Source organism: Hydra viridissima, unplaced genomic scaffold (genome assembly GCF_058129835.1).
Source record: "Hydra viridissima isolate aposymbiotic clone 2 unplaced genomic scaffold, HvirCarnegie_v1 scaffold_4, whole genome shotgun sequence".
Taxonomy (NCBI): domain Eukaryota; kingdom Metazoa; phylum Cnidaria; class Hydrozoa; order Anthoathecata; family Hydridae; genus Hydra; species Hydra viridissima.
Window position 1 is genome coordinate 19,981,265 of NW_028324303.1, and position 25,024 is coordinate 20,006,288.

Here is a 25,024-nt window from a genome sequence, read left to right on the forward strand (position 1 = left end):
AAAAGTATGCGGAGGTAAAATAATTTACCAATTATTTAACATTGAGTAATTTACAACTGACAGATCATATCAGTGTAAGGCAGAACCATTTTCCTCGATACTAAGTTCAACACAATATGTTTTTAGCTACTAACACAAAATAATAACACTTTATCATGCTTTATATTGACGAAAAAGTAAGGCTATATTCTTGTTATATTTTTTATAACATGAACTTTAATTAATAAGATTAATATTAAGCGAACGTAAATTATACATGATTTGTTAATTTTTTGGTATCCCCTTGATACATTTTTATTTAAAACAGGAAATTGTCTTTAAAACGTTAAATGCACACAACCAAATAAATTTATTAAAAATAACTGACAATTATTATATATGGCACTAATCTGACCATTTTTATATATATGTCCTCTGTTTCAATAGCTTTTAGTAAACGGTAATTTACTACCATTTACTAAAAATTCCTTTTGTTACTCGAAATTTAATTCTCATAAATATTTTGACACTAATAAAGGACCTCCCTTCCCCGTTTTTGCCTTAATGGTGGTCAAGAGAATAGTTATTTTTATTAAGAGTAGTCAAGTTTTTGATGAAGACCTTTTACCAGAATAATGAAATGTAAAACAATGATTTACGTGTATAAGAATTTTCTTTTTTTAATATAAGAATTTAACATATAAAAAAATTTTTTCTTTCCTCAAAAGTGTTGCAAATGCAAACTAAGCAAATTAATTAGTTAAAAATCTTATAAAATTTAAGTAACTCGATATTTGAAAAATGCGCTAAACTACAATATTAACCACCCATTTAAAAAGATTCCCTAAATTACGTACAGCAAATTATTAGGCTTAAAATAGAGAAAACTTTAAAAAAATTGACCTAATTGCATACATTTATATCATTTTAACTGACCAAAATTTACAATAAAAGGTAATCAGGTTTCTTTTTATAAATCGTATAAATGCGTCAATCGTAAATCCTAAAGAAAAAAAAAATGGAATTATGATACTATAATTACAACAACAAAAAAACAAAAAAAAATAAAACACCACATAAAAACTGAAAATCGATTTACCTATTTATAGTAACCCATTTTGACATGGCAGTTAATATAAACATTTATCGAAAATCTAACAATAAAATCTGTTTCAAAGTACAAAAGGATTAACAATAGTATATATATTTATATAAAAAAACCAATTTAAGATATAAATTGCATTTTTAGCATTATGTTGTCTTGGCTTTCAGTAAATAAATAAAAGCAGTAAGTACCAATAATGAAACAACCTATAATTCATTTTTTACAATAGTCACCAACATGAAGGTGTCTATTGTTAAAAATGAATACCAACACAAAACATCACAACAATAACATAACAATAGAATATTTACATCCTTGATCCTAAAATCCAGTGAAGATAACAAACCAAATTAAAATATGAAAGGCAAAATTAGAAAACCAATTTAAAGTTAACTATATCTATCTTTTTACTAAACATATAAATACATAAAAGTATATTTGTTTTTATGTTCAATATTAGTTATTCAATTACTTCAAATTTAGGACATGAAAACACCCTAGATTTAAAGATCAAGGTTGCATACTCTCATACACATTACGCTAAACATTAACAGACATTATAATATTTTTTTTTGGAGAATAATTAAAAAAGGCTAGACAACACAACCTAGCTCCAAAGCAGGTTGACAACACAACCTAAGCAGGTTGACAACACAACAAAGGCTAGACAACACAACCTAGCTCCAAAGCAACTCCGCCTGACACTAAATGCTGCCAAGTCACAACTCTGCTATAAGTACATCGCTTGGCTGGCAAGGTTATCAATCTTGCTCAACATAATGCCAAATCACACCACTTTGAAAACATGGAAACAACATAATTTAAACATATATACAACTATAAACAAATATGGTTTTATATAACACATTTGATTAATAACCTTTTCAATTTGATGAAGAGTAGCTTGTTCAGCTATTAGAAGTGGGACTGAGTGGTGAATGAAATCTTCCATCATAAAAGCTTTGCATGTATTCCAGAGATGTAAAGGATTGTCAGGTTCACAAAAGGTCAAAATAATTGAAAACAACTGTCTAATTTGCTTTGGCATATGTGTTAAAACCGCCTCAGAAAGAGTATTCTGCCATTCAGTGTCATCTTGCAACAGGCCTTTCAAAACACATGCTACACAAAACGTTTCAAGGACAATACCATTAACAGTATGCACATCCTCCCAAGATGTTGCTCGTTTTGCTTGTAAAAGTAACAGTCTAAGAAAAAACAATTCTCCAGTTGGATTAACTTTATACATTCTTACTATCACCTTATCACCACCCCTTTATCTAACCTTCCATTTACAATGTTTATCATTAAATATAAAGTGATAAGGAATGTCTACATACGAATAGCAATGTACTCTTTCGTTTTCAGTATTTAACTTAATCCATGCCATTAGGTGCATATCACGCTGAGCTGCACGATCTAAAGCCATATGTTCTGCTCTTTCTCTAAAATACAATAATTGATTTTCAGGTATGTGTTTACCAAGTCACAGCACTTTAAAAACACGGAAAGAACATAATATAAACATATGTACAAACTATAAGCACAATAAATGTATTTAAATATGTATATAATGTTAAATATATACTAAAATAAATAAATACCTCATATACATATTTAAACACATTTTTAAAACAATTATGTAACACATATTAACACATACACAAACAGTAAAAAAACACTTTACATTATTATAAAAACACATTGATAAAACAACTATAAAGCACTTATTCACACACACATACATATCAAAAAAGCATATATGCAAACAATAAACGTGTGCAAACAAAAATTCTAAAAATGATGCAAGAAAATTTAAAAAGATACAAAATATATATTTACAAACAATTCTCTTTACCTTCTTTTTTTTCTCATAAGAACTGTAATCTTCATAACAACATTTAACCTTTACATACAATAACATGTGACATGCATTGTCAGTGTTGGCACAAAATTTTAATTTATTTTTCTAAATTTTCTAAAAAAGAACAAAAATAGTTAATAGCATCACAGAAATTCCAAAGTAGTAATAACCATTTTATGGAAATAGCATTAGTATAACTTTAAATAACTTACATACACCTGTTTTCCTTCTAAAAAATAAGATAATAAAAACAAAACTGCCAAATGAAAAACTAAAACAAACAAAATATAAACGATTTAAAAAATTAAAATCCTTTCTACTTTATCTAATAAAAATTTAAATCCTTTCTACTTTATCTAATAAAAATTTAAATCCTTTCTACTTTTTCTGATAAAAATTTAAATCCTTTCTACTTTAGCTAATAAAAATGTATATATAACTATTTTATATACTTACTTCAAATATAATATGATCTTAACGATTATCATTTCTCTTAATATGATTCTTTATGTAATATATCTAAACTAATGATTAGATTTCAAAAGGAAAAGAGTTTCAACTCGCTGAAGAGATCTTTCTCCAATGGCCGCGTGCATTTAGAGAACGCGCTTTTTCAAAGCCTAGTAACTAATGACGAAACGACGTTAAACATTAAACATTAAACGTTTCTGTGCTAATTATATTAAGATATTTATTTAAAAGCGTGCCAATTAAAGGTGCATATACAAGTTAAAAATAATAAATTTCCTATCATTTTCGCACGAAGATATTTGAATATTCAAAAACCTTTTATGAGTAAAATGTAGATAACAATATATAATCAATACGTTAGTATTAAAAATCTACTTCAAATTGTACGATTGTAATTGGATATTAGAAACTGCGTCTCGAAATGAAAAGTATCGTTTTAAAGATTTTTATACGAGAAGTTATTATTATAACAAACGAGACAATGTTGGCGTCATCACGTAATTTCTCGTTTGAAATGTAACCAGGGGCCAATGCTATAAACATTTCGAAGTTTTTTTCGAGAAAAAAAATCTTTCGTAAAAACGCAATTTTTTAAGTAAATTACTTTTTCGTAAAAAAATGCATAAACTCGAAGAATTCATCGCTGTTTGTAATTTTTTAGGCCATTGCTATAAGCATAAAACGTATACGTCACTAAAATTCACGGACTTTTTTTATTCGTAATACGTCATTGATAGCAATTTTTATTTTTATTTTTATTTAGCAGGCCTACGTAATAAACTTTATTAGTTGTTAAGCAGGCTGTGCTGTCTATTCTATTTTTATAAATATTTTTACATTCTAGTACTTGGTATTTAAAAAAAATGTGTAAAATTAAAATAGGAACATGGATTTAATTTTTTCGGATGAAGACTTAGATTTCGAAGTTGCAGAAAATGAGCTTCGCCACCGATTGCCTCGAGAGGTTGGTGTTTAAAACATTACTTAAAATTACTAAATTTTGATGTTTTTTTAATGATTTTTTATCGAACAAAAACAGAAATCATACTAAATAGGCGCAGAAATTATATTTTTGTTTTCTTTTTCAATTTCGTTTTAGTTTATTGGCCGCTTTTTTAACGTAGATGTTTCTGACAAAGTTTTTCGATAGCAGTATCGAGTCCCAAGAGCTTTATTAGATTTTTTTAGAAACTAGGCTTAAAGATGATTTGCAACATTATAAGCGAAATAAAAGCATTTCAGTACGTTTCCAGATAATGGTATTTCTTCATTTTATTGGCACAAATGTTATTTTTCATGCTCTCAGAGACTGTCATGGAATCTCTACCAACACAATTTATCGTATTATACACAGTGTATTTTCAATGTTAGTGTATTAAGTTAATAAAACTATTGAAATTATGTATATATGTATATATATGTATATATATATATATATATATATATATATATATATATATATATATATATATTACATATATAAAAAATTGATAAATACTATACATTACATCATTTTATGATTGTTACTTTTATATATTGTAATATATGCTACTGTTTTTGAATGTAATGACTAAATTGCCAATTTAATTACCCTTGTTATATATCATTAGCACTATTAGTAGTTTACTTCACATTAGTTTGTTACTATTTGTGTGTAAACTTGAATGTAAAATCTTTATTTAGAAATATATGATTGATTGATTACATACTTATATTATGTTAATATATACTATATATTACATACTTATACTATAACATTTGTAATATACATACATACATACATATATATATATATATATATATATATATATATATATATATATATATAATATATATATATATATATATATATATATATATATATATATATATATATATATATACGTACATGCGTTGGCGCCGAGTTCACGGGGGCAACAGGGTAGTGGCCCCCCCCTAGAAATTTATACTAATAATATATTATCACAGATTATCATGAGATCTATTTACCCTCGTAATTATCCGTGATTATATATTATTAGTATAAATTTCTGGGGGGGCCACTACCCCTGTTGCCCCCGTGAACTCGGCGCCTATGCGTACATGTATTAATACATATTTTCATTTAAATAGTTTGCTAATTAAAACATACTATGCTTCCCAAAAAGAACCTCTTTGTTTTCTCTGATCTTTAATGCTAGTAACATTTTAAGTTTTTAGACAGCATTTTATTTTGTTGTGTATTTGTGTATTTGTGCATTATGGCATATTTTATTTTGTTGTGTATTTGTTTATTATATGGCATATTTGTTTATTATAGGGGAGGTAGGGGAGCATTGGGCACTTTTTTACATAAACGCTGATAAAACTGTTATTTTTTATCATAATCAAAATTTTATTTCAAATATATCTGGCACACATATTTGGCAGTAATTATTGCTAAGAAGAGTTTTAGTAATATAATTAGTCGCAAAGTTACAAAAGGTTTTTGAACACAAGTCCAAAGTGCCCAAACCTCCCGGTGGTTGGGAGGTTTGGGCACCCCTGAGGGGAGGTTTGGGCACTGTATTTAATATGCACAATATTGTTTTAATATACTGCTATGATTAAGTGTTATATAGCATTGATATAAAAAATTATAATACAAACATTTTTTCTTATCAGAGACTTTACAAAAAATTAAACAATGTCACTTGGGATCAATACTGCACGATGTTGGGCTTAATAAGACTTATTTTAAATTTGGTATGACCCAAAGAGGCTTATCAAATTTATATTTTAGGCTGCCACGTTTTATCCATGTTGTTGGTGTAGGCAATTTTGTTTTTATATCCTCCAGGGACGCTGGCTACGTCCTCGATGTCAGGAAACATAAACGTATTTCTTATCTTACTTGCTCTCATAAATTTGACAGTTGCCATGGAGTGATTAACCTCTTCGATTATTCCAACATAATGATAAACAGTTTTTTGGTGTTAAATTTAACCAACACAAAGTTATTGACCAGGAAATTTCTATCCATAACAATCACATCGTCTACATCAAAATCTTCTTCCGATGAATCGATTTCAACAAGGGCTTCGTCAGAAACGGAAACATTTTCTATTTCATCATCACTGCTAATCTTCCTGCTTTTCTCGTTTTTAGAGCATTTTTGATTTTTGTTGAGCTCTTTGATCTTATTTTTTCTTTGTCTTTCTTTTTCTTCCATTTCAATGAGTCTTTTCTCGGGTGTGTCTGTCAGTATTCTAGTTTTTCCTTTCTTCCGTTTCATGCCATCCAATTTCCTGGGGCCGGCATTCGGGTGTGGCCTTACTAAATCAGGTGTTACATAGATAGCGCCCCTAGTCTGGCTTTTAGATAGAGATTCCATTTGAGATGGCCCAGTGACTTCCATATTTGAACTTGTACGATCCTCTAGACTCAGATTTTCTTATGTTGAAGGCTGTTCCATGATAGGTTGGTCGGAAATCAATTTTTCTGTAGCAATATTATTCTCTTCCGGCAAGCAGCGATCAGTTATAGAAGAACAAACAAAATCTTCATCAGAAAAAATGTTTGAATTGAATGGCCAAATGCCAGGTTTTTCAAATCCCTTTTGAATATTTTGCAACTTGAATGCAAGTGGAATGGCTTTTGCTGCTAATTTTGGGATTTCATAAATTGTTAAAGTTTTGCCAGGATTGCTTACCATCCAATCTGTTACAACAGTGTTATAATAAGTTTTAAGTGGTCCATAGACAGTCAGGTCTAGGGATTGCAGTTTTTGGCTGCAGTGCGGTGGGAAAGTCATTAAAACAATCCCTGATTCTTTGCAAAAATCGAGAACTGGTACTGAAATATGGCTCTCGTGATTGTCCAGCAGCAATAGAACTGGCGAGGAAGGCGTTGGTTTTGCGTGTTTTGCAAAATGGTGTACATATTTAAAAAAACATGGTGCTGTCATCCACCCTGAAAGATATGCCGCTCCATCTGAAGCAACAGGTGCATCATTTACCATATATGTTTTGAAATTAACCCGTGGGAATATGAAAAAGGGTGGTATTGAGTTACCCAATCCATTAATACCAGAGCAAACCGTTGCAAGTGTCCCTCTTTCAGCTGACGTTACTTGCCCAACTTGCTTGGTGCCTCTGAGAGCAATCACTTTTTGGGTTCGTTGTACTGTTGATAATCCAGTTTCGTCTATATTGTAAATAGACTCAGGGCCGAAGCGATCCCGTTCATATACAGTTTTAAGATTTTCAAAAAAATCCCCGACATTTTTCTTATTGAAACTTTTGGCACGTGAGAGACTGGTAGCTTCTGGTGTCCTTATTGAAAGCTGAGGTTGTCTTTTAAAAAATCCTTTAAGCCAATCTTTGGATGCAAGTTTCTTCTCTGTCCAGTTGTCTGGTATTTTTTTTATTAATGGCAGTAGCGTATTCGTAAACCAATTCGCGTGCCTTCAGTTTTGACATTCCATGATTTAGTTTAAACAATGTTACAAGATATTCTGAAATTTTTTCTTCTTCATCTTTCGTGAATATTTGGGATGATACAAATTTAGAAATATCTTTCACAACGCCACCTTGCTTTATGTGTCTTTAAAGGTTAGACCTGGGTATATCATATTTAATCGCAGTAGTTTTAATTTTTCCTCCTTTAGAAACCTCTTCCAATGCGCGCAAAATAACATCTTTAGGGATTTCACATCGTTTATTTTTCTTTTTAAATGAAAACGGGATTGTCCTGATAAGAAATGATTAACCATTCAATCCAATGGGCATAGCAAAAAAGCACAAACGTATGACACCAAAACACGCTAAAAAAAGAGGGAGCATTGGGCATGTCCAAACCTCCCTCCTACATGCGTGCCCAGTGCTCCCCACAACCTCACTTTTCAAATAACTTTGAATAAGTTTATTTTTATCAAATGTTGAATCATAATTGCCAGGTAAATATAATGTTCATTAAACGCAAAAGAAGAAGTTAACACAGATACTTACACTTTCTTGCAGATTTCTTTGTTATCTTTCTTCAAATCACAAACAAGATATTTACTTTTGTACGCAACAAACCGTTAAGCGCAAGTAACTTGACAACCAAGTGAAATGACAGCTGACACTTTTAATGAGCGGTGTTGTAAGTTATAAAACTATATTGCTATGGTAGAAAACAAAAAATATCTATAATAGATTGTGAGAAATGAGGGGGTGCCCAAACCTCCCGACTGCCCAATGCTCCCCTACCTCCCCTATGGCATATTTGTCGACTATTTATACTTTTCTTTAGTCAAACACTATGAAAAATTTGTTTAACCAAAATAACTATCGAAAACCTACATAAATACGCATGGAATGTTAAATTCTTGCATGCATTGTTAACGAAACACAACAAGGAACTGAATAATCGATTAAATGCAGATTTTAAGTAATTAGTTTATTATGGAGTCACCAAAATCCTTTTCAGTTTTATCTATAAAATATCAACATAAAAACACAAACAAAGAATGTTCAATGATTTTAAAGCGCTAACGTTGTTCCAACAATGGCCGCCAAAAATCACGAAGAAAATATCTAAAATTGAGATCAAAAATTTATCTTAAGTTTTTTTTCGAAAAAACGCATTTTTTATCTGAGAAGGCGATTCCCTGGTTCGTTTATAGCATTGGATTTAATAGCGAAGTTTTTATCTTAAAAACGGAATTTTTTGAATATTTATAGCAATGGACTTTTTTTTTCTTCGCTTTTTACGGTAAAAACTTCGTGTTTTACGGAAAAAACTTCGTTTTTTATGGCTCCAGTGAGCATTGGCTCCAGTGTTATTTCGTCTGGCTTGTTTTTTGAGAAATGCTGATACTTTTCTCGAAAAAAAATAAAGCAATACTTGGTATTGGGATGGCCGTAAAACTTGACTTTCAGTAAAACATTCGGCCATCGAACTTATCTTAAGTTGTTATAGCTTATTGCATAATTCATTGTACTTATGTCGTAACAATTGCGTAAGAAATTACGCTCAAGAGAATTCCGAAATTGTATAGAAATTGTACAACTACGAAAAAGCGGAAAGAGAAAAAAAAAAGAAATATATAACGATAATACTCTTGATTTTACAAGCTATTTTGGCAGTATGACACTCATGTCAAAAATGATTGAAAAATTCGATGGGTCTGGCGATGTGGTAGTATAGCTGAAGAAAGTTAAACTGGTCGGAGAGCAATCTCTGGAATCAATAAAAATGCTAATAGATCATCTTCATCCTCTAATGGTTTTTAAAGGCGGTAAACCTGGACATGTTGCCCGATACTGTTTTTCAAAGAAACAAAATGCTAATGGTGCAATAACTTGTTTTCGATGTGAAAAAACAAGCCATATTACAAGATTTTGGTAATCGCAATAGGAAAACTCAGTTGGGGAATTGCCAGCGCCAGCTTTTCCCTTGAGCAACTAATGGCGCTCCCATTATGCATAGTTCACGTGAACAAATTTGCAGCAAAAGCAATGGTTGACAGTGGATGTACCCGGACCATTATTTCAAAAAAAATGATTCAGAAAGCAAATGTTCACATCAGAAGAAACGAACTCAAAATATTAGCTATAAATGGAGAATTTGTAGAAATAGTTGGAGAAGCGATGATAACGTAGCTGGTAATAGGTGGGAAACAAGTACAGGCGTCACACAGTGAATCAGGATTGTCAAAAAACGGCAAAAACTCAATAAAATTTGATAAAAATTGTAAAGAAACATATTATATGAGAAAATAATAGATTTATGGGTCAAAGAATTCAAATTTTTTAACAAAATTATATTTTACGCGCACTTTTGACGGGTATATTGCTTGCATACGCGTTCACTCGCGCGTAAGATTTGGCTGCACGTGTAAAAAAATAACTTTAACTAAAACAAAAAATTCCCTGGGGACAATCATTAATGATCTACTCTTTGGAGAAATATTAACGATTTCAACACTGCAATTCCGTGAGACAGTTTCGCACGGAGAAATTCTTGTGTCAATACAATTAAAAGCGGGAGCACTAAACCTAAAAAGAAATAGTTCAAGAGAAACAACGATTTATTTAACACTTTATAGATTATATAACTAATTGTAATACTTGACATATATCTATTTATGTAGAAATTATAGACATAACAACAATACTGTCTTTCAAATAATAACGATAAAAAAACCATTTCAAGATATGAATATTAGCTTAAAATTAATTTAAACAAGAAAATTAATTAGTTTGCAAACAAAGTCTCTCATTCAATTAATTCTCAGGCTTAACATCTTATTTTAAAAAAAACATTATTTAAATTATTTTTATTAAAATGATAATAATGCTATCATTCTAAATGAAGTTTTATGATATTTATTTTTGGTAGCATTTTTAATCGAAAATCCGGCCGGAACCGAAATCTTAAACTTATTCGGAATCGGGACCGGAATTTCGGTCGATCACTATCGGAACAGTACCAGAAACGCTTTATCCCACAATTTATAATCTTTTTAATGCAAAAGATTATAAACGCGTAACCAAACCGAATATTTTTGAAACCATTTTGGATTTTGTTTCAAACAAAATCAAACACAGTGCAACGACATCGTGAGGTCATCTAAGAGCACTTTACCCCTGAGGTTGATGGCGATAGAAATTTAGCAAAATCCAACCTTAGCAAAGAAGCTTATCAAATGAAAAACTATAACACGAATGGTTTGAGAATACATCTCAAGAACGCATATCCTAGAGATTTTCAAGATATTGAAAAGAAAAAAGGAAAAAATTTACAACAAAGAAAGCAAGAATGAAGAAATTAACAAGAAAGCAAGAATGTCTTATATGTCTTATCAAATCTTTTTATTTTGTTGCAGCTCATTTACCAAGTACAAGTTATTCGATGTCAAGAAACTCTGTGAAGCTCTGGAAATCATGAAACTTATTGTCAGAAACAATCTTCCATTTAAGTCTGCTGATACTGAAGCTTTTCGAGATTATGTACGGTGCTTGAGTCTAAACTGCTAATGCCACAAGGCTGATTCCTAGCCAATATTAAAAAGTTGAATAACCTTTTGTCATTACAAGCTGCCTCTTTTGTGTGACAATGACAAAGCTTCTAAATTACTTTTTGAAGCTACAGCTCTCATGAAGCCTCTAAAAGCTTTATAGTTGTAGATGAAGTATATACTTGTAGATATACTTATGTATATAATTGTAGATAACTATAGACTATAATTGCCATAGGTTGTCAAACCTTTCAAAAAAAATGTTAACAACTCCAAGTTCTGCATTTCAGTTTGAGTAAAAGATTTATGAGGCTTTTTTAAAACTATTAAGGGTGATGGTCAAAATCTAATTAAAAAAATGGTAGCAAACAATTTAACTCAACTCCCACTTCTGGCAGAACGTACACGCACATGGTTTTTTGCGTCTGCTTCGTCCTTGTCCTTAGAGCGTGCCTTTTCAGCAGGAGGAAACATTTTTTAATTCAAGAGGACGAAGCCTCAACCAGAAAACATTAACAAGCTGTATGACAAGGTCAACAGTCAACGATGGAAATCGATATTAAGAGACAAAGAAGACCAATTAGCACGTTTAATTGATGAAAGAACTGAACTTCAACTGGCAACGCTCGTAATAAGAACATCTTTCTGTTAAATGTTGTTTTTTTCGCTTCCTTTTTTTTTGTTACTATTTTTTTTTCATGAACAAAAGTTCAAATTTATGAAATATTAATATTCAGTTACGCTAGATTGTTTAAAACTTTTCAGAAAAAAAACTTGGAAGAATTTTGCAAAACTGTACAATTAAAGTGGTAGACCACTAATAAAAAAAAATCCTTCAAAAATTACATTTTAGAAATTACTTATATATAAGTTGATTAAAATTTACATTATAATGACAATTTTTTATCATTTTTTTTGATTATTAAATGGCTTGAGAAATTTGGTCCCGAAAACCCCAAAATAGGGTTATATCGTTGCGGTGAATATCTCAAAAACTATGTATGGTATCAAATTGAAATTTTTCAGACTTGCTTTCAATATAATGAAAAAGATCCTGTACCAAAACAAAAGAAAAACATTAAACAGTTTTTTTTAAACAAAAAAAACACTTCAAAAACAAAAAAAGGGGCATTTTTGACCATATTTGGACTTTAATATCTTTTTATGGAGTTATCATAATGCAATAAAAGTGGTAGGGGACATCCATAATAACTAAAGGAACAACTCCTGAAAACTTTATGAAAATCGGTTAAGAGAATCAAGAGATAATTACCGCAAAGTCGTGAATTTTAAAGAACTGAGAAAAACACATTTAAACAAAAAAAAACATTAAACACTTCAAATAAACCGCATTGTTAAAAACTATTTTTTAATAGGGTTAGCTTTATTTTTATATAAAACTAGTATGAAATTCGTAATCTACGATAATTATATTACTTAAAAACTTTAAAATTGAAAAAATGATTTTTTCGATTTTTAATAGTGGTCTACCACCTTAATTAAAATTAGTGCTGTTCAGCTGAAAATCAGAATGCCTTGGTCGGAAAAGCTCTCACTAAATTCAATCTTAAATTTTGTAAAAAGTTATTTTTAAAAACCGTTTAATCTTATTTGGAATAAAAAAAAAAATTTTTAAGTATCATTCAGTCTCAGTAATTCTTAAAAAGTGTTGGTAAAGTATCGTTTGGTTTTATTTTGAACCTGAAAAAAGTTTTTTTTTTAATAGTTAAAAAGTATTCAGTTAAGTCTTTTTAGGTCACGTTACGTCTCGGTTTAAACTAAATAAATAATCGTCTACTGTCGGTAACGGAATAGAAAAATTCCGTGATGCAGATGCTTAATTGAATAGTAGCTGGTAGATCGTTTTATCATAAAACCTGTTTCTTTTATTAACTGTCTTACACAATCCTGGCATTCTCAATTTCTCCAGGAAATTTTTGTTAAAATTTTCCAACCATCTTGTAGAAAGTCCTAAATATTATATTCGGATGTTGGACAATCATTTTGGATGTTTTGATACAATCCTTAGCAAATCCATGTGGTTTAGTGCTGGCCATTTCAAGATTTGCAGCAAGTGCTAACATTCTTTCTTTTATCAATATTCTCAACATACTACTGCATTATGTTTGCAGTATTAGTTCTTACACTTCAGAATATCTTTATAAACCTCCATCTTCAATTTGTCAGATTCATAAAAACAATCAGCATATACGACTTTGCTGTGATGAATGCCTATAGTCATCCGACATCTTTTAACTTTAAAAAAATTATTTTCAAAGCAAAAGCAATATATTAATATAAAACTTTTTTCTTAACAAAAATATCACGTGGTTACAGTGAAAAGTGGAAATGAGTCAAAACATAAAAGTTAAAAACGTCATAAATGTCGAGAATAAATCGAGTTGAAAAAAACGTCATAAAAGTCGAGAATAAATCGAGTTGAAAAAAACGTCATAAATGTCGAGAATAAATCGAGTTGAAAAAAACGTCATAAATGTCGAGAATAAATCGAGTTGAAAAAAACGTCATAAAAGTCGAGAATAAATCGAGTTGAAAAAAGCTACAAAAAACCTAGATAGAATGAAATACGTTAAGCTTTGCAACTTTTATCGACATTGAAAATTTATTTTTGTTATAGTGAAGTTACTTTTAGGATGGTGCACGAAATTGTATGGTACAAGAATTGAAGGACAAAGTTAATGGTATCGCAAACTTTGCATAGAAATTCCATATCATAGTTTAATTTGTAGAATTTTTTTTTCTATTGTATTTCTTAAAATGTTTTAGCTGAATTCTCAATTGTAACTTCGAACCAAGACATTTCCACATTTCAAGAATAAACAAATGCGTAAATTCATTGTGGTTTAATTTATATTTATATTTGTTTTATTTTTTTTTTTTACATAACATACTATTTATTTTACAAATATCTTTTTTCTTTTTTCTTTCGTATAAAAAATTTTTTTTGCACAAAAATGTTACAGTTGACCAAAACTTTACAATTAAAACTTGCAGGAACCACCCAAGTTGCAGATATAAACACAAAGAATGTAAAAAGAATAATCAAAAACTTTTCGAAAAAATTGAGAGAATTTATCTTTGATGTAGTATCAGAAAGGAGCAAAGATGAATTCTCTCAGAATATCGCTTCGCTTCGCCGTAATAGCAAAAAGATCAAAGTTCAGTAAAGTCCTAATCAGCTTTAAATTACCTGACGAAAAGGCAAAACCGAGCAAAACAAGTTTCTTTATCAGCTCCTCGTGTAGTATCGGATACTCTTAGCAAGGTTTAAATGATTTCTGGCGTTTTTCTTATTCCGAAGAGGAATTTTCATCAAAATATAATCAAATTTCGGTTGATTCAAATCTTACCAATCATACTTAACCGTGTTATAATCCTCTCTACGCTTGCCCTCTGAAGTGCAACGAAGGCAGAGCTAAAAACAAAAGCATCCATTTTTTTAAAATCGTGTAAGTTAAATTCTCTATAAATTTTACAAGCTTAAAGTTTACAACTAATTATTTTACAAAGAACAAGGAGACGATGTAAGTGACTTTTTTGGGGGGAAGATTTACAGCCTGAAAAAATGTAAAATAATCAATGCAAAATCTAAACAAAGCAAAAATGCCTTAAGAAGCATTTTGAATGATCTTTGCACAGCTGTTGATTCCAAGGACTCTTGCAATTACTCATCGAACCTATGAATGAAATCCTGTCCTGAATTTAGAAAATAATAATCTAAGAAAAAAAAATTAGTGTGTGGTCACATGCATCAGGAAGTTATATTTACAAAAAAAAGTAACCTATTGTAATAAAACCATGTAAGATCAGATTTTCATTTAAATCAATGTGAAGAATCATATAAAAAACAAACAACAAAACCTACTTTATGATCATCTTTTTTACTGCTCCACTTAGCATACCTAAACCTTCGATTCAATGAAAAAGTTTTTGGCGATTTGCTTGATCTTATTGATAAATCATTGTCTGAGGTGTGAGTTTTGGATGTGATATCAGATTTTAAATCATTGCTACTCCTTGACCTTTTAGCATTGACAACATTATTCTCTGATATATTCTTATTGGTTATAGAAGCTACATATTTCTTTTTTTTTGCAAGCTGATTTTCTATAGGCTGATTATAACTGGAAACATTTTTTAATTGTGCACATGACTCAGTGATGTAAGAAAGAGAATGAATGTCTTGAATAGAATTGTAATCAATTGGAACACATGTGTCTATAGCATCACTAGCTTTCATCAGTACACAGCAGTTATTGAATGAAGGACATACATTAATAATTTTTGAGTCTGCAAGTGCATTGAACAAAGATTCACTAGCTATGTTAAAAGAATCACACTTAGCAACAGATTCATTGTTTTTTCCCTTTGCAGAGGCCATGAAAATAATTGGTTTATATTTTGTTTCAAATGAAAGACAACCTTCTAATTTATCCTTCTCATTCTCACATTTAGTTATTCTATTTTCAGAGCACTCTGGAGAGACTTCTGCAGAGCATACAGACTCATTATTTATCTGCATCATAGGTATTGATTTACAGTTACGAGTGACTGCTTCAAACAAACTTGCAGGCCACAACTGATCATAATTACTTGATGTAAAAAGAATATCCTTAGAGCTTTGAGAGTTGTTTAAAATGCCAACACACGATGATCGAAGTAACTGTGTAGTAAATAAACTTTCTTTAAGTCTTTTTTCTTTTTTTGTCGATTCTTTATGTAAAAATTTTGAACTATCTGCCTCACAACTGAAGGTAAAGTTTTTTTTAAAAAGTTTTCTTGGTATAAACTTTAACTTTTGGCAATCATCAGATGAAACAGGAAGAGTATCATGCCATAAAGTATCCTTGTTTGAATCAATTTTTGAACAAGACAAACTTATATTACTTTGTATTGGTGTTGAAAGAAGTTTTTGGTCTTCTTTAGTTAAGCCTTTTTTAACAACTTGCTGAAGAGAAATATCAGATTTCTTTTCTTCCATTACACAGCACACTTTGTTAACCTCAAACTTGGGAATAACTTTGTTTGAATTGAAACTCGCTTCAAAACTCGCTACTTCGCTACTTAAATGTGAAGGTGAACATATCAGTGAGCTCCTGGGCAAATATTGCATTTGAGAGATAGGAGTTTTATCAGTACAGACAGATAAACATTCATCTAACACTTTCTCGCAATCTTGGTTGTCAATTAATACAGAACCACTGCAAATATCAGAGACTTTACAATCATGGCTGGACTCAGAGTTCTTGAAAAGTGAAGGATATTGTGAACTTTCAATATTTTGTTGACATAAACTTTTAAAACTTTGATTGTCTGATGAAACACATATCATGTCTGGAGGTTTTTTATCAATAATTAAATTTAATTGCTTTAAAAGAGATTTTGTCTCACTCAAATTTTCATCTTCTGTTCCATATGAAGTTTTATAGCCTTGATCTGATATATTGCTAATAATTATATCATTTTGATAACCCTTGTCTACATGATTATCAACTAAATTATTTGTTTCATAAATAGAAAATTTTTTCGGACTACTCTGCAACTCAAATAATTTTAGACATTCATCCACAGTCAATTTACTATCTTGAAAACACTTTTTTGTATCATTTTTATCTTTTTCATGCTTTGGACTTTGCTTTTGATTCTCTATTGAATAAGATTGGCAAAGAAAGCCTACACCCAAAATATCAGTGAGATCTTTCAATAAATCTAACGAATCTGTTTCATTTACAGGCGGAGAGCTGATTCTAGTTTGATTTCCAAGATTAGTTTCAGATGAAATATTGAACAAAAACTGTAAATCCTGACTACTATGCAACATAGCTAGAACTAAAAAAACAACACATAATTCATATATATATATATATATATATATATATATATATATATATATATATATATATATATATATATATATATATATATATATATATATATATATATATATATATATATATATATATATATATATAATCAATTCAAATGAAAATATTATGTCATATAATGCTTACTTAAAAAGAATAAAATTTCTATAGCAAGTTTTTCAGTGAGTGAGAATGTATAGAATCAGGCGGTTATTGGTATCTCGACACTAACTCGTCTTTGAAAATTTTCTTATCCGTTTTTGCTAAATTTACGGCGTACGGTTTGGAGATGGAGGCGCAGTTTAGAGAGAACGGTTTTAGAACATGGACCTGTAAGAGATGGACGTGCAAACTATTGTTTTTTTTGCAAACCATGCTTGTTGCGAAATGTTATAAATCTTTTGTTTTAAACAATACAAATTAAATTATATTAAAGTCTGTCGGACTCGTCGAAAATATTTGGTCTCGTCTAACCAGTCACATCAACTTCCTTTCAATTATTCAAGATAACAGCAATAGAATCAGGTTTTAAGCTTAATTTTATATAGCTAGATATTTAATACTTTTAGAAATAACGCTGTTGATAGTATAGAAATTGAGATAATTTACTTAACTACTTTAGTACATGTATAACTAGAGATATAGTAAATAATACAAAAAATCAACTAGTTTTGTAGCTACCTAGAGCATTTTGGTTTCATGTCCAGGGAACTACTCCATCTACTATATTGCTGTAGACTTCTGGTTTATAAATATTATAGAAGTTTCTATTTTTATGTTTAACAACAGAAATATATACAATTATGGATAAATATACATGAAATGAATCTAAATACAATAAAGAAAAAATTTTTTTGTCACAGTTTTAAAGAATTAGCAAATTTTAACGTAACATGATTTACCAGCTATATATGAACTAATTTTTATTTGGCAAAAACAAATGGGTTTTTATGTCTTTTTTATGACAAATGAAATAATATATGAAATATGAAAGACGAAAACATGAGACATCTGACCGCATTTTGCAAGATAATTGTAAATTTGAACAACTTTTTAAAAGGTTTTGCTTTATGAAATGAATTGTAAAAAATTCCATTAGAAAATACACCTACTAAAAAATAATGCACAGTGGAATATACACTGCAGGCCAAAGGTTTCCGGACACTTGATATTTTTTATATAAAAAGCTAAAATCTATTCTGTATCATTAAATTAATCAATAATATTAATTTATAATACTTAAACTTACTAAATTTAAGTGTTCATGTAAGTTTGAGGTCAGTAATTAGGTATTACTGGCCTCAAACTTACATAAATAAGTTTGTTTTTTTAATTGCTTATTTTAACTTGATATATAGCGTTTCATTACTCTTAAGAGTTTGGTCTTGTTAAAGTTATTTATTTGTTGAAACATGAAGTAAATATTTATAATGCAATGATAGCCAGCTAAAATGATTAAGAATATTTAGTTTTGTTTAGTTTTCATTTGGTATTAATGACGGTTGCATTAAAAAATCTTCAAAAAAATTTAAAAAATTTATAATTCGACTATTTAATTAAAAATATGGGTAAAAAACCTTCTTTAACTGTTGCAAAACGTTCTGAAATAATTACATTACATAAAGAAAGTTATTCAGTTCGTAAAACTTGCAAAAAATTACAAGTTGCCAGAAGTACTGTACAAGATACCATCAAACGGTGGAAAGAAACAGGCATTTTTGAAGACAAAAAAAGATCTGGTAGACCACGAAAGACAACAAAAGCTGAAGATAGTAGTATAATATTGATGAGTAAAAGAAATCGAAGACTTATGGCCCCGGAAATAACTTCAGGCTTTAATAGGAGTCATTCAAAATCTATTTCATTAACCACTACAAAACGACGTCTTAGACAAGCAGGACTTTCTGGCCGTATAACGGTCAGAAAACCGTTGGTACGGATTGGAAATAAAAAGAAAGGTTACAATGGGCTATAGACCACCAAAATTGGACAGAAGAAGACTGGGGAAAAATACTATGGACCGACGAGTCCAAACTTGAACTGTTTGGGCAAAGACCTAGAATTTACATCAGAAGAACAACAAAAGAAAAAATGATCCCAGAGTGTTTAGTGCCGACAATCAAGCATGGTGGTGGGTCAGTTATGGTATGGGGATGTTTTTCTTCAGCTGGTGTAGGTGACCTAGTTAAAATTGAGGGTATTATGAAAAAAAAACAATATAAAACAATTCTAGAAAACAATGCTATACCTTCTAGCTTAAGAACTATTGGTCGTGGTTTTGTTTTTATGCAGGACAATGACCTTAAACACACCTCAAAGTTATGTAAGAATTATATAAAGGAACAAGAGGATAATGGTGTCCTCAAAAACATGACCTAGCCAGCCCAATCACCAGATTTGAACCCAATAGAGTTACTGTGGGAAGAATCGGACAGAAAGGTCAGACAAAAATGCCCAACATCCTAAGAGCACCTGTAGCAAATATTAGAAGAATCCTGGTTATCAATTACACCCGAAATAATAAATAAATTAATAAATAGGATGCCACGGATCGCAAAAAAAAGTGATAAAAACTCGTGGGTTATTTTTTGACGAAAAGACAGTTTAATAATAATAGTGTTGTTAGTATTTTTTTTATTTCATTTTTTTTCTTTTTTTTTTTTCTTAAATAGTAACTATATATATCTTTTAAAAAATAAATATGATATTTGAATTTTATTCAAATAATTATGGGAGTTTGAATTAAAAAATTAAACAAAATCTAAGTGTCCGGAAACTTTTGGCCTGCAGTGTATATTATGGAGCTAATAGAGTAGTAGAGGCAAAAAATGGCGGCATATCGGAAAAAATACTCAAAAAATACACAAAATTAAGCCTGGTGAATGAAGGACCAAGAAGTTGAATGAAACCAGACCTTGACAAAAAATTTTATTTCAGCTTTTTTATATTTCGCTATAGTTTTTTTAGTCATTTTAAAATTAACCTTACAGGTGTATTTTATTATTGACGGAACTTTGTTTACACGAAAAAAGTTCCCAAATTTACAAATGTTTATCTTGGAAAAATGATGGAAATCTATTCGTGCCGACAACTAATTTCCTTTACCTTGGTGTAATTTGTTTAGTAATTTGTCAACGCGTGAAGTAGTTACTTTATCCTGAACAGTCTTATTAAACAAATGCTATAAAAGTTTAAACTAATACCACGTGATCAGAGTTTCTGTTTTAAATCTGTGGGCAGCCATTTTAATAGATTTTTTTGTTGACGGGTGAAATTTAGAGTTTATCGGAAACTCGCATGGTTCGCTGATTTCTGCGGCCTCTTTGATGTAAAACAATAGGTTGCAAGTACATCTCATATAGGTCCATGGTTTAGAGATATATGGCGCAGTGTGACTCAAGATGATCAAAGACGGCAAAAACTACAAATTTGACAAACAACAATTTGATTTTTTAAGTTAAAAAATTCAAAGTTGTTAATAAAAAAAAATTTTATGCATACCTTTAACGCGTAAATTGCGCACATAAACATTAATGCGCGCGTTTGGTTTGGTTTAGCATTAAAAATTGATAATTGTTAAAATTCTAGAATCATCCTAAACACATCACATTACTCTACTTTATATTTGTATTACAATAGTTTTTAAGGTATATTGATACACAGAGGAAAAAAACATGATTTCAAGTATTTTATATTTATTTTACTAATTACATTACAACGTTTTTAATAACTTCATCTCATAATGGTTTTCCTTAACAATTTTTACGTTTTCAAAAAGATTGATACCTTGGGATTTCGGCTTGATACCTTGGGATTTTGGCTTGATACCTTGGGATTTCGGCTTGATACCTTGGGATTTTAATTTGCAAGAAAGTAGTGCATCTAATTGATTACACTACTTAAGATTGATAGTGTTGTCACGTGTCTAGAGCTTCTTATCTGTTTATTCAAACTCTCCAGTGCATCCTTCAACTATGTACAAATAGGCAAATAAAGTTCTTGTGGTATGAAAGAACGATACAAGAAAGTTTTTGTACAGTGGGAAGTGTAATAAACCAGTTGTACAAACTAACTATAATTTTAATTGTTTCAGTGCTGTATAATTCTAATTCATTGATATAAATGAGACCTCCACAAGATGCGGTTATCGCCAATCATTTTGCAATCATTTTGATTAAAAATCCCAATCAACTACAATAGCTTCAGCAAAAAAATCACCTTTTATGTTTTTATGATTTTTAAATGTTCTCCAGGCTGTCATTATTATATTACTGTCATTATTGCTATTGGTTTCTTTTTGTTTATCGCTGATTTCATAGTTCATTTTTAATGCATCAGCTTCCTTTGTACTCGTTTATAAGGGAAAAGTTTCTTTTTGTTTATCGCTGATTTCATAGTTCATTTTTAATGCATCAGCTTCCTTTGTACTCGTTTATAAGGGAAAAGTTTAATACAATTTATTTTTTACTTCTTTTGATCTTTAAAACAGCAAATTTTTAAAAACCAGCAACATTTGCACTCCTTGCAGAAGCTAAAGCTAGAGCGTTAGGATATTTATCAGATTTTTTTTATCTTTTCTATTTTGCCTTGCTCTCCAAGGACCCCACAACAATATTACGTTTTCAACTTTCCTGCAACTTTATTAAAAAGGAGAGAAATTTTCTGGTTTAAAATTTTTTTCTGAAGCGAAATAGAAGCTGTGTTCAGCTGGAAAACATTCGTGAAAATATTTTGTTTCAAAATTTCGTTCCTTTTTTCCTGCTTTAAGTTGAATATCGTTGGCGACCTTCCACCACCATCTGACAAACGTTTTGAAAATATTGTAATAATCGCTTTATTGCTTTTTCTTGTGCAATCTTCAAGGCAATTTATACATTTTTTGAATCCCATTTTCCATTCGAAAATTATTTTATACAACCCAAGAAAATATGGTTGGTACATCACATCATACATTATACCACCAGCTGTAAAGTTCGTCTTATAAATCAGTCCTTGCTTTGTCTGAGATTGCAATGTGGGCATCGAACCGATAATTGCTATTACAATTTTTTTGTTAAACGGAGGAAAAATTATGCGATGCCACACGTCAAATCTATAGATGATGTCTGCTTTAATTAACTCAGAATCATTGTGACAGGCACTTGAAAATTTTTCTTGCGTCAGCTTCAAATGCTTTTTAGAATATCCTGCAATGAGATATTTTTGCAATCCGTTTAGTTTTTTGTTTCTGTATTCTCAGCTGATATATTTTAAACCTGCTTTTGGCGACATTTTTTTATGCGGTCGGCTTTAGGTTTAAAGTGAAATCCGATCCCCAATATAACAACAGACTTTTGTTAAATAGTGACTTGTTTGGGTTTAAATAGACATAGCATAGTTGGAGGCAATATAACTGTGAAGTTCTTTTCGTTAAAATTAGTGATACTCTTTACGCAGATGTTACTCAAAATATTGTTCTTTTTATTACGGTGAAAAAATTTCACACAAGTTGCTATAACAACAGTGATGTTAGTGTTACAAATGATTGACATAATGTAGAATAAGATAGTGAATAGATTAGACTCGAATTTCCGGTCACTTTTCTTAGTCGATTCGATCGAAGCTTCGTAAATGTTTACCACTTATACGTGTATGCAAATGTATGCAAATGCATGTAAAAACATTCTTCAAACTTTAAATTTACCAAAAAAAGTGCAAGAAAATTTCAAAACTTTTTATTAATTTTAATTAAAACATCATTTTGTTAACATTGGTATTTATAGTGTATTTTCAAAAACCAAAAATAAAATAATTGTCAAAATTATGAAAGAAATTATCGATACAAATATAAGATAATAAAGATTTAAAACACTTGATCTCTTAAATATGCTCCAGCAGAACTTTCGTTCAGTGACTTTTCCATATCAGTAAAACCCAGTTCTTTGAATGTTTTTAATTTAACTTTGACATCCCGAACGTAACGTAACACCTGCTTCATGTTACTAATGGCAACCGAACTTTTGTTTAATCTTGCTCTAAAAATGGCATGTAAAACTGTTACATAAAATGACGCATAAAGAGCTTTGTTAGGTAAAATTAATTTAGTTCAAAAGTTTCGTTTGGATTTTTGTCTTGCTCATCCCAACAAATATATTCTAAAAAACATTGTAACTTACTTTAGAGCCAACTCTGTGACAATAGATGATGACAAATATTGATAGCAAATAAACTGCTGCAGGTAATTAAAATTCGCCTTCGTTAGGACTATTTCATACAAAGGATCAATCCAAATCGACGAATCATTTAAACCATATGTTTCAGCGACCAGAAAAGCCTACAATAGAAAAAAGTACTAAATAGAGAGATCAAAAAAAACAATTTGACTCCTTTATTCAATATTTGACTCCCTTATTCCATATTGTACAGGGTTAATTTCGATGTAATACAATAGAAAAAAGTACTAAATAGAAAGATAAAAAAAACAATTTGACTCCTTTATTCAATATTTGACTCCCTTATTCCATATTGTACAGGGTTAATTTCGATGTAATACAATAGAAAAAAGTACTAAATAGAAAGATAAAAAAAACAATTTGACTCCTTTATTCAATATTTGACTCCCTTATTCCATATTGTACAGGGTTAATTTCGATGTAATACAATAGAAAAAAGTACTAAATAGAAAGATCAAAAAAACAATTTGACTCCTTTATTCAATATTTGACTCCCTTATTCCATATTGTACAGGGTTAATTTCGATGTAATACATGTTATAAAATATACTTTGAATTTGAAAATTAAACTTTTAAGCATGAATATCAATCATTTCGACTCTGTCGACATCCAAAATGAATGCCAAACATTTTGATATAACACTGTCGACATCACAAATGAGAAAAAGAATTTTAATGATAACAAAGGAGTAAAAAAAAAAACCTCTAGGAAATTTTCGTGCTCATTTAAAAATTGCTTCACTTGTTGAATGGACAATCCCAGAATGCAGCACGCAGACGGTAGTAAGTGAATCTGCAACTCAACGAGACGCGCAGTTTGCAAACATTTGTGAGCCTGTAGATGACAATCATCCTAAAAACGATCACTTTACTGATATTATACATATAATACTATAATACTATTCAATGAACATTTATATTTGAAATAATCTTTTAATAGACTTTCCTTATAAAAGATTGTTTATTGTGAAATCGCGATTTTAAGCCTACTTCCGATACTTCTGTCCAATCAAATTTAGGCTCTCGCGAGGTTGAAGTTTTTTTAATTTCTTTTACTGTTAATTACCTTCTGAAAATAATCAGCTGCGTAAGACAGATATTGTTGAATATCCTTCAATTCAGGGACAACTTCTTTGGAAGATGCTAATAGAAAAAAAAAAAAAAAGAATATGTGATGAAACAATATGAGGATGACGATTAAGGTTAATTTCGTGATCGTTTAGTATTAGTTTTATAAAAGACATTAGTAGAATCTTCAGTAAATAAACAGTGAACATCTGAAAACCTGCACTCAATTTCTCTAGAACAAGTTTTATTTTAATCTCGACTTCTTTCAGGATTTGTTCAGCGTGTTCCCGATACATACCAAAACCAACTAAGATTAATTTAAAGTTATCTTTGTCATCTTCATGATATGTTAACATGAAATCAATCAATGCTTGCTTTAACTTTCCTTCCTAAAAATTAATACATCAAAAGACATTGGTTCAAATACCACCAGACCTAGCGCACATTTATATCCGAACTGTTCAATTCAAAATTCAA

The 25,024-nt window shown here is 30.0% G+C and overlaps 4 protein-coding genes and 1 pseudogene across 20 annotated transcripts in view; 1 reads left to right on the forward strand and 4 right to left on the reverse strand.

Moving 5' to 3' along the window:
• Positions 1-633: 633 nt before the first annotated feature.
• Positions 634-3,563, reverse strand: LOC149890418 (uncharacterized). Of its 9 annotated transcripts, XR_016452221.1 has the most exons (7): positions 3,405-3,563; positions 2,943-3,177; positions 2,425-2,529; positions 1,965-2,292; positions 1,762-1,879; positions 1,079-1,133; positions 884-982 (listed from the first exon to the last, which is right to left on the reverse strand). XR_016452221.1 is itself a non-coding variant. In XM_090086411.1 (6 exons), exons 2-5 carry the CDS (start codon positions 2,975-2,977, stop codon positions 1,110-1,112), a joined length of 492 nt encoding a protein of 163 aa, XP_089942537.1. In that variant the 5' UTR covers positions 2,978-3,177; positions 3,405-3,563; the 3' UTR covers positions 634-982; positions 1,079-1,109. The 9 variants fall into 9 exon arrangements, 4 of the variants coding, with proteins under 4 accessions (XP_089942537.1, XP_089942535.1, XP_089942536.1 ...); XR_016452220.1 differs by lacking the exon at positions 1,079-1,133 and having other exon boundaries at positions 634-982; XM_090086411.1 differs by lacking the exon at positions 1,762-1,879 and having other exon boundaries at positions 634-982.
• Positions 3,564-5,962: 2,399 nt separating this feature from the next.
• Positions 5,963-8,000, reverse strand: LOC149890419 (uncharacterized; annotated as a pseudogene).
• A 6,239-nt stretch (positions 8,001-14,239) lies between these two features.
• On the reverse strand, positions 14,240-20,521 carry LOC145196291 (uncharacterized). 5 transcript variants are annotated; one of them, XR_016451888.1, is made up of 4 exons: positions 17,415-17,532; positions 15,269-17,232; positions 15,011-15,080; positions 14,240-14,818 (listed from the first exon to the last, which is right to left on the reverse strand). XR_016451888.1 is itself a non-coding variant. In XM_090085521.1 (4 exons), exons 2-4 carry the CDS (start codon positions 17,222-17,224, stop codon positions 14,743-14,745), a joined length of 2,121 nt encoding a protein of 706 aa, XP_089941647.1. In that variant the 5' UTR covers positions 17,225-17,232; positions 20,373-20,521; the 3' UTR covers positions 14,240-14,742. The 5 variants fall into 5 exon arrangements, 3 of the variants coding, with proteins under 3 accessions (XP_089941647.1, XP_089941646.1, XP_089941649.1); XR_016451887.1 differs by having other exon boundaries at positions 15,011-15,094; XM_090085521.1 differs by lacking the exon at positions 17,415-17,532 and adding an exon at positions 20,373-20,521 and having other exon boundaries at positions 15,011-15,099.
• On the forward strand, positions 18,832-19,242 carry LOC149890420 (uncharacterized). The gene has a single exon (XM_090085266.1). It carries the CDS (start codon positions 18,832-18,834, stop codon positions 19,240-19,242), a length of 411 nt encoding a protein of 136 aa, XP_089941392.1.
• A 2,448-nt stretch (positions 20,522-22,969) lies between the features above and the next one.
• The window catches only part of LOC145182691 (spatacsin-like), a 38,181-nt gene continuing 36,126 nt past the window's right edge, over positions 22,970-25,024 (reverse strand). For all 5 annotated transcript variants that reach the window (XM_090086063.1, XM_090086065.1, XM_090086064.1 and 2 more), the window contains 5 exons: positions 24,765-24,936; positions 24,546-24,622; positions 24,183-24,332; positions 23,423-23,580; positions 22,970-23,281 (listed from right to left, as the gene is read on the reverse strand). In XM_090086063.1, the coding sequence (XP_089942189.1) occupies positions 23,110-23,281; positions 23,423-23,580; positions 24,183-24,332; positions 24,546-24,622; positions 24,765-24,936 (729 nt within the window). In that variant the 3' untranslated portion in view covers positions 22,970-23,109. The remainder of the gene's footprint in view (positions 23,282-23,422; positions 23,581-24,182; positions 24,333-24,545; positions 24,623-24,764; positions 24,937-25,024) is intronic.

Excerpts from the sequence above, each read along its gene's own strand:
- LOC145196291 (XM_090085521.1), bottom strand. The coding sequence starts at position 17,224 with ATGTTGCATAGTAGTCAGGATTTACAGTTTTTGTTCAATATTTCATCT. Across the intron at positions 15,100-15,268 it reads GTAAAAAAGATGATCATAAA|GACAGGATTTCATTCATAGG; the intron begins GTAGGTTTTGTT and ends TTCTAAATTCAG. Across the intron at positions 14,819-15,010 it reads CATTCAAAATGCTTCTTAAG|CTCTGCCTTCGTTGCACTTC; the intron begins GCATTTTTGCTT and ends TTTTGTTTTTAG.
- LOC149890418 (XM_090086408.1), bottom strand. The coding sequence starts at position 2,977 with ATGAAGATTACAGTTCTTATGAGAAAAAAAAGAAG. Across the intron at positions 2,530-2,942 it reads CTTATGAGAAAAAAAAGAAG|AGAAAGAGCAGAACATATGG; the intron begins GTAAAGAGAATT and ends ATTGTATTTTAG. Across the intron at positions 2,293-2,424 it reads GAAAGAGTACATTGCTATTC|ACTGTTACTTTTACAAGCAA; the intron begins GTATGTAGACAT and ends GTTTTTTCTTAG.
- LOC149890420 (XM_090085266.1), top strand. The coding sequence starts at position 18,832 with ATGGGTAAAAAACCTTCTTTAACTGTTGCAAAACGTTCTGAAATAATT.